This window comes from Mirounga angustirostris, unplaced genomic scaffold, assembly GCF_029215605.1.
Source record: "Mirounga angustirostris isolate CCGP_5_RB_7025 unplaced genomic scaffold, mMirAng1.0.hap1 SCAF_16, whole genome shotgun sequence".
NCBI lineage: Eukaryota > Metazoa > Chordata > Mammalia > Carnivora > Phocidae > Mirounga > Mirounga angustirostris.
Window position 1 is genome coordinate 7,469,793 of NW_026991724.1, and position 15,988 is coordinate 7,485,780.

At 47.4% G+C, this 15,988-nt stretch overlaps 1 protein-coding gene across 1 annotated transcript in view; it reads left to right on the forward strand.

Annotated features, from left to right (window-relative positions):
* CDYL2 (chromodomain Y like 2) overlaps positions 1–15,988 on the forward strand; it is a 155,158-nt gene that overhangs the window by 104,098 nt on the left and 35,072 nt on the right. Inside the window, exon 2 of the mRNA XM_045890692.2 lies at positions 1,304–1,892. Within this exon, the coding sequence (XP_045746648.1) occupies positions 1,304–1,892 (589 nt within the window). The remainder of the gene's footprint in view (positions 1–1,303; positions 1,893–15,988) is intronic.

Below are 15,988 nucleotides of genomic sequence, written 5' to 3' on the forward strand. Positions count from 1 at the left end.
CGTAAACAGTCATATATTGAACCCTCATGCACTTAGTACCCATCTTGAAAAATGATCAACTATACCTGTATTCACTTCTCCCTTCTGACCTGGTTTTTCTGTTCATGAGTTTCAAGGGTATATTCCTCACTCATTAATTTCACGTGGCCAGAATTCCATTATGTTGACATTGAAATGTAATGAACTTTTGAATGTAGTTGTTTCACTTTTTCATTAAAATTTAGCTCTTTGGGTGTAGAGTATTGGGAATTTTCTGTCTTTTTTTTTTTTTAATTTAAAGAATTTCACATCTAAGGCAAAGTTGAAAGAATAATAAATGAACCCTCATGTATTCTTCCCCTCAACGGACCAGTTATTAGCATCAGGACTGGCTTTTTTCTAAGTGTGTTCTTCCATGAGAATCCTTGAAGACAGGGCAGATTTTCGTACCTTTGAAGGTACGTAGACAGTAGCACATGGCTTTAGACCCAGACAGATAGAGGTTCAGGTCTCACCTCTTAGCCCTGCATTGTAGGCTGGGGGAGCTTACTGTGGGAGGGGCCAGGGAGGGATATTGGGCTTTGTCAATTCAAATCAGTGTGGGTCAGTATGGAAGATTTTTGTAGCTTGTGATTAAGGAAATAAGTTGGAGGTGAGAGTGGTCAAATCCCAGCTCTGCCCTTACCAGCTTGGGACTTGGTTGAGTGACCTGATCTCCCTCATTTCCTCAGTATAGACGGGAGGTAGAAAGAATACCTATTGCACTGGGTTATCGTCAGGGAAAATGCAATGGGACCATCCATGCCTGGCATTTAGTACCTGGCCAATGAGTGTGCCTAAGCATTTGTATTATTATAAATAAGGATACATTTAGCATAGTGCCTACCATGTAAGTGCTCCATAAATGTTACTTACCATAAGTAAGGGTGAAAAAGTCACACCAAATTGGTCTTTATATGTCTGATTTTACTTTGGTGCAATGAAAAGAATAAAGACCTTTAGTGAAAGCTCGCACTGTGATTTCAAGCAAGAGTAAGCCTTGGATGGACAGGCAGATGCCACCAGCCAGGCATGGCATCACATGGTTGTCATAGGGGATGGCCGAGGGCCTCTGGTTCCATTCAGTGGTGTCCTAAAATAAACCAGCCTTCTTGGACACTCCTGGAAGTGTCAGCTTCCGGTGTTGAATGGCTCGCCCCAGGGCTGGGCAGGTGCTTCTGTCCTGGGTGTGGGCTTTGTGCTATTGTTGCCTGGGACTGATTTCTTTCCTCTCTCCTTTTTTTTTTTCCTCTCTCTTTTCTGGCTCTCTCATCTTGTGTCCCAGGTCGAAAGGATTGTAGACAAGAGGAAGAACAAGAAAGGGAAATGGGAGTACCTTATCCGATGGAAAGGCTACGGAAGCACGGAGGACACGTGGGAGCCAGAGCACCATCTGTTGCACTGTGAGGAGTTTATCGACGAATTCAACGGGCTGCACATGTCCAAGGACAAAAGGATCAAGTCAGGGAAGCAGGCCAGCGCCTCCAAGCTCCTGCGTGACGGCCGAGGCCCATCGGTTGAGAAACTCTCCCACAGACCTTCAGAATCTGGAAAGAGCAAAGGGACTTCCCATAAAAGGAAGCGAATCAACCCTTCCCTGTCCAAGCCAAAAAAAGGCTATTCAGCCAAGCCCCCTGCGGGAGGTGACAGGGCCACCAAGACGGTGTCTTACAGGACTACCCCCAGCGGTTTGCAGATAATGCCTCTGAAAAAGGCTCAGAATGGGATGGAGAATGGGGACGCCGGCTCCGAGAAGGATGAGAGGCACTTTGGAAACGGGTCCCACCAGCCTGGCTTGGATTTGAATGATGTAGGAGAACAAGAACTGGCCGAATGTGGTGTCAACCATGGGGCATTGGCAGAGAACGGGCTCGGTACGTGGCTTGTCTTTCCCTCCTGTGTCTGGGGCTTTTCATGCAGCTTAGGAAGCTACATAAGACCCCCACCCCCACCCCAACAACCCTGACTCTTAGCTAGGTAGTAATTCTCCTTCTGTCTCTCTCACCGAGGGCCGTGTGGCCTTGGTCATAGGCCCACACTGGTTAGAGACACCTGTCCATGGGGGGAGGCCAAGGCACTGGTGCTCCAGCCAAGGCCTGTAATTGGGCTGAAAATTTCTGTCTACTTGAACATACCCAGGGCCATGGTAACCACTCTCGAGCCTCTGTTGTGAAGGCAGCTCCCAAGTCCTCACCCGCTGGGACCCGAGACTCATGTCCCCAGAGGGCCAGTGTCTCTCTGGGGTCGCATGCACTTCCCAGGGAAGAGCATGCTTTCAATCTCATTGAGCCTTCCACAGTGTAGCCCAGAAAGGTGGGGTCTGCCCCTCTTCTCAGACCCAGTTTGGACTGAAATTCTCCAAACCCGTCCTTAAGCTGGAGCCTCTCACGCCTCATCTGTTGCTGGCCTGGGGGATCTGGCCCCATGTCTGTAGAGGTTCTGGATGCTGCCCCGATCACATCCTCTGCTAATTCGTTGGGTTTGCACCTTCTTCTTCCACCCTGGAAGCAACCCAGCAAAGGTTACAGAATTCCTCCGTTTTACCAGGTGCCCACAGGCAAAGTTAAGGAAAGAGGAGGCAATGACGCAGGTAATTAAAGCTCCCAAACCTGACATATCCCTAATAGTGAAATTACTCCTTGACTAAGCCTTAGCGGCCCGGATCTTCCAGGTTAGCCATCTGTACGCGTTCCCTCCCCTCGCTCATTTCTCAGACACCCGTGTGTCTAGGTGGTGGCATTCTTCTCTTTAGCTGCCAGAACCTAAGCCTCGGGATGAGCGTGCACAACCCGGGCCCAACAGGGAAGGGACATCTGATGCCCTGGATGGAACCTGAGTGTATGTGGGCGTAGGGGTGTGGGACGCAGGTGGGATGGGCTCAGAACTCCCAGGAGGGGGCAAGTGCACAGGAGAGCGATGGTGACTTCAGAGTGCAAAGTGCTCAGGGCATGCCTCGCTGCAGAGAGCTGGGGCGTCTTTAGGGAATCTTGCCAGGGAATCTGAGCGATCTGCTTTGAGGTTCCTCTTTCTCCAGAGAGAGGAATTTCACCCAAACAAGATTTATTTAGCAGTGTCTGCCCCAGATTGACTCACGTTTCCGTCTGGGGATCCCTGATGCTGACATGACTCTGCCTGCTAACATATGTAAAAACTGTTTGTTTTAAAAATTCATCTCTCGGGGAGGAGTGGGCTTGTGTCAATGAGGCCTGGCATAAACATCCATGTTTGACGTTCCCCTGACAGCTGCCTACGGGAGAGGGATTCCCTGTCTCGGGGAGGACGGCTGGTGAGGGGAACTTCTGAGGTTTCTTGGGTGTGGATGCAAGGAACCTGCGCATGATGCCCCGCACCCTGGCGGGTAGCAGTCCTCTGCCCGGCTCAAAATGTAGCTGCCCCAAGAGTGTGAGGAGAAGCATTGCTGACTGTAGCCACCAGCCTGCAGGGTGAAGCAGAGAAGCCAGGCTTGTAGAGCAGTCTAGATGGAGGTGCACCTCTCATTCCACATGACTTTCCAAAGTGGGGCAGAGCTCCTTGCCGTCTGCTCTCCATTTTGGGCCTCGTCGATGCCCTCTGGTTCATGATCTGCCGATGGGGCACGGTACCCCACAACCAGGGTGGGAGGGTGAGGATGAGCCTGCTGGGATCCGAGGTGGCCTTGTTAAATCCCATTCTTAACTCCAGAATGCTTCTCTAGACCTTTCTTGTCTCTGGTCTCTTATTGGCCTCATTTTTCTCACCGATGTTGAATGCTCTCTACTTGGGCATGTACCTGGACAGAGAGGAGGAAGCTACCTACTTCTATTTTGTTCTGTTTTGGGCATTCTCAAAGGGCTCTTTGGCTTAATTACATCCCATGGTATTGGTGTCCTTGAGATTCCCCTGTAAGGTTAAAGCTGCCGTTCTCATGTTTTATGTGTCTAAGATTACCTGGCACCTTGTTAAAAATGACGGTCCCATAGAGTCTGACTTATTAAGTCTGGGGTGGAGCCCAGAAGATGGGTTTTTAGCAAGCACCCCAGGTGACTCTAATGCATTTTGAAACGTGCTCTGTGGCAAAACGGGGGTGGCAATTAAGGCTCACATCAGATGTCAATTTAAGTCAATTCAATGCTTTTTTTTTTTTTTTTTTTTTTTTTTAGCACTTCCTAAGGGTTAGTCACCACACTAGGTGCTTGGAGCAATAAAAAGATAGGTAAGGACTTCTCCCAGTAAGATGAGAGTGGATGGCTCCAGGTCAGTGTTGAGAGGTTCCTGAGAGGTTCAGTGGAAGAAGTAACATGTATGTTACATACATGGTATAGCTTTGCCATGCCCACATTCACATCCTCGGTGGTCACTGCGCTGATAAATTCTCCAAGCACTGTCAGCCTTTAACATTCTAGTTAGAACTAGCTTACTATCTTAGGTCTTAGGATAGCTGGGGAAAAGAAAAGACTGGGAATCCTTCACCAAAGAGAGAAGGTGGTTCGGGGTTCTTAGATAAGACTCAAGACAGAGGAGTTCTGTGGTTCCAGAACTTGCCAGCAAGGGGTCAGAGGTGTAGTCAAGTAAAACAGGGCTCCACTTATGTTTTCAACCAGAGAAAAGTCTCGATGAGGCCAGTGTCCATGCCCATGTGGAAACTTGACTGTTGTCTTCCTCCCCATTTCCCTCACTCCACCTTTCCCCACCTCCACCAAAGGATCTGGTGCCTAGCGGCACAAGGTGATCCAGTCGGGTTTGCAGCACAGAGAAGGGATTATCCTTGGCTCCCAGAAGGGGCTGGGGAGATCCTGGCTTCGCCTTCCCAGCATTTGTTTTGGGGGTGGGCTGTTGCTTTTTATATGATTTTAACTTCTCATTGGTGAATTAAGGTTCTGCATACAGAAAAGCAACTTATGTAACACGTTACTCATTTACTGCTGACTTCCCTGATCTGTGCTGTGGGAACAAATGCTAAATTGGGGCTCTGGCGGGTGGTGTTTTGGTTTCAGCCTGCATTTTCCCCAGCGATGTTTGTGAAATGTGTGCAGCGACTGAGTACTGCTCTCGATTCTGACTCCTCTGGTAATGACAAATGGCTCTGTGGTCCGGAACCATCTGCCTCAGTATCTCTTGGGGAGCTTGTTAAAAATGGGCTCCACCCCAATCCAATGAATCTGGATCTCAGGGGCAGGGTGTGGGTTATGCATTTTAAATGCTGAATTTTAACTATACAGTCATTGCAGAGGAAGTATTTGGTTTCTCAGCAGTGGTTCATGGATCCATTTGCTGGTAGAGCCAAAGTTACATGTTACATGTTAAGCTTATGGAAGTGGGAATGTGATTTGGTCCTCCAAAGGTTTAAAACTTGACATCACTTCTTGCTGATGCACTTTTCCACCAGGCATCTCTCTCTCTCTTACACTCTCTCTCCCTCTCTATTTTTCTCTAAAATAGACCGGTTTCATCCGTATGGAAAAGCTGTTGAGTTGGCTGGCTTCTCTCCTGGCCTGGTCCAGGAGAACTGGCTAGCTTACTCTTGTCTGATATGGGCCAAAGCATCAGTACTTTTTAGATTCGGATGAGCCTCTAACCTGTGGAAACATCCCTAACTGCGAGCTAGCATTCCACCCTGAGGGCGAGCACAACCCACAGGTGCCCAGCTTTCTCCCGAATGTCCGTGAAGCCAGTGAGCTTCCAGTGTTGATGCCAAGCCTGTGGCCCTACGTTCGCTTTTCTTGGAATTCTGAGAATCCTTTTCCTTGCGTCCCGATAACTGTTGCCTGTTGTGCGGGGACTGCAGCTCAGATGCTGCTTGATTCAGTATTTTCAGAATGGTTCCTATCATTGAATGAGTCACCGCACACAAACAGGCAACATTTGCCATTTCTGTCCATTGATCTTTTAAAATGATCTCAGCTTTCACTTCTATAATGTTTGTTTATCTCTTCCCACTCCTTTGCCTGCATGATTATCATTTTGCCCTTCACTGATCATCGGGGAGTAAGCATGTTTTAAAAGCACCTCAGGACTCAGGAGGATCGTGGGTAGTGTCCTGTGGTTTTTAAGAACTTAGGGCTCTCACACATGGAGCCGGCATCAGAATCCCCTGAAGGGGTGTCAGAACACAAGGTTGTTATGCCAACCTACCAGGTGTCTGATTCAGTAGATGTGGAGTAGAGCCTGAGAGTCTGCATTTCTAGAAAGTTCCCAGATGCTGCCGCCGGTCCGGGGACCCCACTTGCAGATCTACTGCTCTAGACTAATGAGCACCAAGAGGGTTGAGACAAAAATGACAGATGGTGGTTGTGAATACCAGTTGGTGGTAATGGACAGAGTGGAAGCGCTTTTGCTCTGGACCTTGAGTTGGTATTCACAAGAATCCTAAGTTCAAAGTTTGTGAAATGAAAAGTTAAGTTCAAAGTTTTAGAGGATGAGAACTCCCCTACGATGAGGCCTTGGGGTTTATGAAGTACTTTTTATGATCCTCATACGGTCGTGAGAGCTAGCTTTGGTGGTTCTACCCATTTTACAGAGGAGGAAACTAAGGGTACGTGTGCCCAGGTCAGAACTAGGAGAGAAATCCAGGCAATTTGACTACGGAGCTGACCTCTCCACCACTGCCCCTCTAGCTCGCAAGCAGTATAAGACAGTTCCTAAAACCCTGATCCCTGACAAACGCATGCCCTGATTTGGGAGGGCGGGGGTGCTGATGGGGCACTTGGACTTACCCTTGTTGCTTATTACTGGAAGGATAGACTCCTAAGCCTGAGACAGTGTGACTAACTCTGTGCCATTAAGTTTGAAACCGTGGATAAGATGGTCAATTCCCTAAAAAAATACAACTTAAGGACATGAACTCAAGGACGACCAGAAAACCTGAATAGACCCATAACTATTAAAGAAATCATTAACTCCATCATTACGAAGCTCTCATAAAAATAGCAGGAAGAAGGCACACAAGGCCCAGATGGTTTTATAGGCGAGTCTACCAAATACTTTAGAACCGATAATCCCTGTCTTATCCAAATGATTGCAGAGAAGAGAAGAAAAAGGAGACACTCCAACTCCTTTGACGAGGTGAGTGTAACCTGGATTTCCAAACCAGACAAGGAGTGGAAGAGCAAGGAAAATCATAGGTCAATTCTACTTAAGGATATAGTGCTCACAGTCCCAGATACTTCCTCAAAATTGTGACCTCAAGAAACTTCGCACTCCGTGTCCTGAACATGACCCCTGTTCATGACCTTTAGAATCACCACTGCTTCTTGAAGTGCCCAGCCTGCCTCCGGAAGAGGCCGAGGGGAAGCTGGCTCCGAGTGTCACGGTCTGCGGTTCCCAGCCACGGAGTGAATCACATCAGCGGCTTCTTGTTAACGAAGGTATCTGTTTTCCCTGGTACAGGTCCTCTTGTGACACACTTTAGACACCCACTCCCAGGCCCGCAGACTCCGACCAACCTTTCTGTGGTTCAAAAGTGGGTCGTTTTCCAAACCAGTAACAGCAACAACTGCAGCCTAGGGGGTTTGTCCGGTTTGTCTTTCAAAGTGTGGCAAGTAAGTGATGGGTGCTAATGAATGAACTTAAAACTCTCTTACGGGGTAATGTGAAGACCTTCCAACTTGGCCGCTGCCTCGGAGCGAAAGCACCAGACGGGGATGGAAAATCTGACTGTCACCTGACCCATGGCGAGTCCAAGGGGGAAATCAACATTGTGGTCAGTTCCCCACTCCTGGATTTGATTTTTGGCATCCAGAGAATCTGATGTCAAGATTCGGAAATCGACTCATCACTTTCCTTGTCAGCTCAGATATTCTTTTCCCCTCTCAACTACCTCAAAACAAGTCTTAGGAACTGTTCCCAAGCCGCCATTCATCAGTGGTGAACCCAAGCAAGTGGGTGAGCAGTGGAAGCTCCCTCCACCCTGTCCCCCCTGGAGGGTACAAGCAGTGAGGGGGTGCATTGTCTACAGAGGGTCTCAGAACAGAAATGAAAATCAGCCTGCCAACTTTGGTGAAAAGCTCCTCCTCCCCGTTGGGGTGGACCCCCCAGGCCCATGGCTTATCCCCACACCCCCAGCACTCGGACGAAAGGCCAGTCTTCTTTGATGATTATGATATTGGCGGTGCTGAGCTCCTTCTTTGTGTCCAGCATACCGGATAGTATTCATTCCCCTCAGCGTTTCTCTGAGTTAGCAATGGAACAACATAGCCACACAACAAGGTTTGCCATGATTGGCCTTGCCTCTAGGTCAGTCAAAGAGGCTCAGTCAAAGAGGTTGAGACACAGGGAGCCAAGGGTAGGACTTGGGGCGTGGTGCCAGGCCCAGCGATGCTAACACTCTCAGAGGTCTATGAACAGTTTTAAGAAGGAAAAAGAGGTCTATGAACAGTTTTAAGAAGGAAAAAAGGCACTGCAGCGATTTAAGTTCAAACCAGCACACATTTCCCTGTGTCCTGGGGCATGAGTCTGGTCAGCACCCCTGGGGCCTGCCTCTGAGACATCTGTAGTGGTTCCACAGATGCTGACTTGGCGTTCCAGGAATGGCTCGTAGTGAGCGATGCCCCTGTGGGCCTCAGATTAAAAGGAACACACACCACACACACAGAACAAGAATCTGAGGCCTCGATGAGAAGGTGACATCCAAATAAAGACTGGAAATGGTGAGAACATCTTGTTTTAACTTAAAAACCCATTTGTGTCAGGCATGTGGATCTGCTTCCCCTTTGAGCTGCCCAGAGTTTTCCAGTGTCCAGACTGTCCTCCCTCTGATAAGACATTTTAAGCTGCCTCCAGAGACACCCTTTCGCCCACCCTAGTTCTTGCCAAGTCTTCGTCATGCTTTTCCAAGCTCCGTCGTTGTGATTTCAGTTTACAAATGAGCATGAGCCTCTTCTTGTTTTCCTGCCGGGGGTGTTTCTCTCCCTGCTAGTGGCCCGAACCTCGTCTGGCCACCAACGCTCAGTGTGGTGGGTAGACCAAGGCATTCGTCTGCGTCGCCTCTGGCAAGTGGCTCAGCCTCTCTGGGCCAAGTTCCTCATTCATAAACGGCAGATACAGTCTTGTCTCATGGGACTAGGGTACAGAATAAGTGAACTCCTTCACAGAAAGCCCTAAGAATATTACCTGCCCTAGGGTAGACATTTGATAAATACTAGCTCCTGTTATTTCAAACCTCTCCCGGTTTTCTAACTGGATCTTTGTATTTTCCTACTTGCGTTTTAGAGCACTTAACAGATTGTGCGTATCACTCCTTTCTAATAGATGTTAACTCATCCAATCCTCATCGAGTGACTGTGATATACCAGGCACTATTGAGACAAATAACTCTAGTTCCTAGTACCATGGAGAGATAAGCAGATGATCTTGAAGTAGCTATAGGTAGGGATGCCTAAGCCATCTTGGGCAGGGAGTTAGAGAGGGCTTCTTTTTTTTTTTTAATTTTATTTTATTATGTTATGTTAGTCACCATACAATACATCATTCGTTTTTGATGTAGTGATCCACAATTCATTGTTTTTGTATAACATTGTTTTGTGCCCTCCTTAATACCCATCACTGGGCTAACCCATCCCCTCCACCCCCTCCCCTCTAAAACCCTCAGTTTGTTTCTCAGAGTCTATAGTCTCTCATGGTTCATCTCTCCCTCCGATTTCCCCCCCTTCATTTTTCCCTTCCTTCTCCTAATGTCCTCCATGATATTCCTTATGTTCTACAAATAAGTGAAACCATGTGATAATTGACTTTCTCTGCTTGACTTATAATCTCCTCCAGTCCCATCCATGTTCATCCTTTCTGATGGCTGAGTAATATTCCATTGTATATATGGACCACATCTTCTTTATCCATTCATCTGTTGAAGGGCATCTTGGCTCTTTCCACAGTTTGGCTATTGCAGACATTGCTGCTATGAGCATTGGGGTGCACATGGCCCTTCTTTTCACTACATCTGTGTCTTTGGGGTAAATACCCAGGAGTGCAATTGCTGGGTCATAGGGTAGCTCTATTTTTAATTTTCTGAGGCATCTCCACACTGTTTTCCAAAGAGAGGGCTTCTTGGAGGAGGTGAGGCATAAGTTGAAGTCTGATAGAAGGAGCCAGAATGAGCTGGGAAGAAGGCAGGGATGGTGGGGCTGTTGACGGAAGGCACGGGGCTGTAGAGCCAAGGATCCACATGTGGGTGCCTGGAGCCATATCACAAGGAATGTGGCAGTCCAGCCAATTGTAGTCTACCCCGCGGGGGAGGCTGAAGCTCCAGGGATTTCCCTGTGCTGTCAGGGTTGGCCGGAGAACCAGACAGGTGGAGCCTGCAGTAGGAGGGTGTTTTTGAATTCTTTCTGGAAGAGGCTGAGGAAGTCCTTCGCAGAGCCCACACTCTGCAAGGCCTGCAAAGCCTACCCAATTCAGCCTGCCTGGCGCCCTGTCCACACCTGTCTCCCTGTGCTCTGTGTGTGTGTTGCCCTCCCACCAGCCCTCATGTGGGCAATCGACCTCTCCTCCTCCTTTGTGGCTCACCCAAAGAGCGATTCCCCGTGTAGGTCGGAGTCTAGTTTGTTTGCACGTGTAGAGCACTATTTCTTCATGGACAGCACGTACCTCGGCGTGTAAGGGTCACAACCTGATCATGTAGGTGCTCTCTGCTTCCTTCACTCCATGAGATCCTGAGCTCCACGAGGGCAGGTGTGGTCTCTATTCTGCTCACAGCTGTGTTTCCAGCACCTCGCAGTGCTGGGCCTGTTATAGGTGCTTAAGAAACACCTGCCAAATGAGGGAGTGGATGCATGAACGGACAAAAGGGAGAAAGTGGGAATCCCTCGCTGCTGTAAGATGTGGGTCCTGCACCAGGTTCACCCCGCCCCCCCATTCACTATGTCAGTGTCACCCCCCCACTTCGGGCTGTCCCGCGTTCTCACATCTCGCTCCCTTCTCCTGGGGACGTGACATGGAGAGCTAATGTTTTGTCAGGTTCTTTGCAGCAGCCACCCCCTTTCCCTTGTCTTTCTGACAGTTGCTTTCACCATCTACCGCGAGGGCCCTCCTTGCTACGCTTCTTCTCCCTTAATATTCTGCTGTCTCGAAGGCTCTTAATTAAACGCCTGGGCTCCCCCCTCCACCGCCCCCGGCCCTGCCCCTCCCAGCCCTGCCCCCCCGTCAAGGGTACCGCAGGTCCATTTCTCAGAGTGCATTTCTGTGTTTTGTGTAGTCCTTTGCTATGGAAGAGAATACGCAGTGGACTCCTTAATAGAAATCCCAGTTGCAGAAAGGATTAGATTTCTCATTTAAACTTGCCGTCAACTCTGGAGGCAGCTGGGCAAGGATGGCCTTGGAGACAGAGGGTCTGTGAGTCAAGGACAAACTCTGCCTCTTGCGGAGGCTCTATCCCTCCGAGCAATTCTAAGTAATGTTGGAACCTCAGCTTTCCTAAAATTCATGACATGTCAACAGGCATCATTATAATATGCCAGATGATGGCTAACATGACTAAGTATGATTTTTAAAAATTCATCAATTTGGACTTTGCCCTTGAATTCAGGGATTCTGTACTTGGGGACAGGGGCTGGGACTGTGACCAGCTTGAAATAACACACACGTATTGAGTTCAGGGGCAGGTTGGGTACTTTGAACTCTTTGCGACACTAGTGGGTGCAGTGACAGAGGGTGTTTTCAACTTCAGGTCCCCCCCTCAACCCCTCTGAAGATCCTGACTGCCCAGCCATGCTTCTGTTGAAAGACACTGCTGTCCCCAACTGCTGGGTCTGCTTCCTTCTGATGCACTGGACGTGTAAACCTTGCACCCCTCCACCCCCGCCTTCCCCTCTCGGGGTGCTGTCAGAACCGTCCACAATGCTTTAGGGATCTTGGGTGAGTCAACCACAGACCAGGAAATGGCTCTCATGCACGAGAACTATCACTTTCTCTTCTAAGAACTGCAGCTGGAAAACCCTAACCCTGCAGTCAACAAAGTGATGGTTTCGCTCAACTGTGGAACTGATGAGTCTTCTCTTTCGTTTATTTTAAGCCTTCTTACCACCCACCCCTCTGCCATAATTTGTAGCTGAAGGTGGTCCAGTGTGACTTGCCCTTAAGGTGGTCCCAGCCATCCCTCCTCTCTGAATCTATCTGCTTCCCGAGGCACTGATCACGACTGGAATAATAGGGAGAATGGGCAGGACGGGTGATGCCTGGGCTTGAATCTTTCCATGGGGCCAGTAGCAGACCCCTATCCTGCTCTCCAGCCTCTTTTTCTCACTCCCTCTCCTTGGGTTAGGAGATGGAAACTTCTGTAGATCCTCTATTATATGTCTAGCACTTATTCCTTAATCCACTCATTAACTGGGTTCAGCAATGCCTGAACAATTTCTCTGTGCTGGGCTGCACTGTCCTGGAGATTTAAGAATGACCAACACGGCCCTTGTCTTTATGACTCTGTCTGAAGGTGAGGTGGGAGTCAGACAGTCCAGAAAAGGTATGTCAGGATTTACAAGGTATGCAAGATAATTATCTTGCAGCATGATGACCTGCACTGTCCAATATGGTGACTACCAGTCACATGTGGTGAGATTTCAGTTAATGAAAATTAAACATAAATTTTAAAATTTCAATAGCTGTGTGCAACTGTTGGCTACTGTATTCGGCAGTGCAGGCATAGAACATTTCCATCATGGCGGCACGTTCTGTTGAAAAGCAGGATCCCTGTCTGTTTCTGCCCATCACCATGTCCCAGGTGCCAGGCATCTCTTAGGCACTCGCTAATTATGTGCTGAGTGGATGGTAGAAGGGAGAGTAAAGGCTGTAAAAGAAGAAGGAGGGGCGCCTGGGTGGCTCAGTTGGTTAAGCGACTGCCTTCGGCTCAGGTCATGATCCCAGGGTCCCGGGATCGAGTCCCGCATCCGGCTTCCTGCTCGGCAGGGAGTCTGCTTCTCCCTCTGACCCTCCCCCCTCTCATGTGCTCTCTCTCATTCTCTCTCTCTCAAATAAATAAATAAAATCTTTAAAAAAAAAAAAAAGAAGAAGGATGTACAAACAGCCACAAGAAGAGGGATGAGCTGCTCTGGAAGACTTCCCAAGCAGGTAACAGCAGAGCAGCTTTGAGAGGAGTGAGGCCTTTAGCACATGGTTATTCCAGAACAGAGAGGGGCTCCGGTTTCTTGACCTCTTCCTTCTGTGTTATGATGGCTCAGACCACGAATGGTGTTACTAGTTTCTGTGCAAGGGAAGGAAAGTTCATAGCACTGACATTGTGTTGTTTCCCTGGGTGTCTCTGAAAGGTGAGATCTCGCTTGGCTGCCATGAAGCAGAAGGGCCAGGTGTGATATGAGTCATCTAGGTGTAAGATCAGTCTGATTTCAAAAAAACAAATGTTTTCACGCACGAGACTAGTACAAAGGTGTGGGAGTATGACCAGCACATTGAGAAATGAATATGGAATGCATCCCAACGTCAGGAGTGTTAATTACGAAGTTGGCACGTGGTACAATGGAGTTGCTCCATTTGTTTTTCACTCATTCATTTCCCTGATGAGCACTTCATAGAGCAATTGCTGTTTACCAGGCACTGTGCTCAGTCCTGCAGACTTCTGCGAAGTGAGTAACTCTCAGGCTTGTCCCCAGAGAGTTCAGTGGGGGCATCAAGCAGGTGTACAGATGATGATAACACAGCAAAATGAGCTTGGCTTGGTAATAGCATCACATGACACCTGTCCAGGTTTAATGTCCAAATTTTCCTTCCTGCTCTGTTCACTAAAGACTGGGCTCTTAAAGAAAAGCAGAGCCAACACCGGTGGGATGGCCCAGGACTAGTGTTAGATTTGAGCCTTGGTGCTTGATTTAAGCATCAGGTTTGAAATCAAGATGCTGGAGGTTAAACCCTATCCTGGCACTGTCTGATTGGCATGATGACCTTGGCTTTTGGTTTACTCTTCTGTAAAATGGGGATAAAATTGTGTCTTACAGGGTTGGTGTTAGAGTTAGATGAGGTAAGCTGTGTGAATTGCATACTAAGTACCCAACAACATATAGGTATTGCATATAGTGAGCCATCGAGAGAAAGGACTTTGAAGATGAGGCTGTACTGACCCTGAAGTCTCCATTTTGGATGTTTCTGGGCAGGTGTAGAGATCTCTCCTAGCCCCGCTGCCCGTGATAATCAAAGAGTTGCCTGAGTTCCTGAGAGAGACCATGTAAGTGTGGAAGTAGCATGGATAGTGCGTCCCTCAGTTGGGATCCTCTGGTGATCTGTCTGAACTTTCCCTTCCTTCCTCCCTGTGCCCTTCTGCACCTGAGGTTTGACATAGTCTTGGTGGGGAATTTGGGCAGAGACCCCGATCCCTGCCTGGACTGGACGTGTTTCTTGAAAGCTGACACTGTGTGATGGAAGTCTCCTGTGGTCCACTGCTCATCTGTGCCGTCCTCTGTGGCCCCCTCCAGCCCTTTACCTCTGCCCTCCCCCATCCCAATGCAGCTTGCCTTGTTTTTCTATTTCTCTTTGTGTATCTTACAAACTGCAGTGCATTTCCTGACACACCTTTCCTTCCTGTGATTGATAGCTGCACAACATTTCTTGATAGTTTTGGAGTCGTCCCTCCATTTCTCAGTTGATTGGCCCAGTTTCCTCCTCCCTGTAGCTGAGCTGAGATGACTTTTTCTGTCTTTAAAGGTCTCTCCTTAAGGAATCCTTCACCCATCTGGATTCTTTCATCTTTTGTTCAATCTGATCATCTCTATCTTTTAATATATTAACCTAATCTTCTTACAGATTAATGCAATTATTAATATATTTGGATTTTTTTTCTATTTTGCATTCTGTTTCTCTGCTCCTTCTCCCATCCCCATTCCCTGACATTTTGAAGCTTTTTTATTGAACTGCACATTTTATAGGTTCCCTCGCACTAGGCTGACTTGGAAGTCAGCCACATATTGAATTTGTATTCTTAAATATTAGCGTACATGCTCAACTATGAATTTTTTTCAAACAAATAGGATGTCCTCCTATTGGATATAGCAAGGAGGATACTACTTGGCTTTAAATTCTCATAGGACATCTTGTTTTTGTTTTGTACACCCAATGTTGTTAAACACCAAAGACTTTGCTTATTATTTTCATAGCAAGTGATTGCATTTATGAAATTTTTTTTCATATCTTGAAAAAAAATTTTTTTTTTAAGATTTTATTTATTTGACAGAGCACAAGCCGAGGGAGAGAGAGGGAGAAGCAGACTCCCTGCTGAGCAAGGAGCCTGATGTGGGACTCGATCCCAGGACCCTGGCATCATGACCTAGGCCGAAGGCAGCCGCTTAACCGACTGAGCCACCCAGGCGTCCCCATATCTTGAACATTTTTAAGACCAAATTTGTTTCTTGAGTCCTATGTCTTCCTCTGAATTAACTGTTTTACATGGTGAAGCTTCTCTTTGTAATTCCTTCAGACTCTGGTAGATAAATGCTGTTGGCATTGGGTATCTGAAAAATGCCCACATACTCAGGCCTTTAAATGCTGTTTTAGCTGGGTATAAAAGTCTTGGTTGGTACTGGTTTTCTTAGCATTCTGATGGCAGAAGTTCCCTTTTCTTCCCAGGCCAGTGTTGTCGCTGTTGCTATCAGTCTGTAAACCCTTTGTGATAATGTGATTTTTTTTTTTCCCCCTCCAGGCTACATTTTAAGATCTTCTCTTTACCCATGACATTCTGCAGTTTCATTATCATTTGTGTCTTCATCTTGCTTAGTAACCAGAGTGCTCTTTCAAACTAAGAACTTGCCCTTTTTTTTTAAGTTCTAGAAAATACTCAGCTATTACCTCTTCAAATATTCTTTTCTTAGAGTTATCCCATGAATGGAATTTTAGTTTGATTCTTATTTTGCAGGATATTTGTTTTTAAAAGTGTGTTTGACTTTTTGCTTTAAAGTAATTTAAAACTTACAGAAAACATCATAAAGAGGCTCTTTTCACATTCACTGGGTTTTTTAAAACATTTTAATCATGTTTGCCCTTTCTCCATATGTTTATGTATATG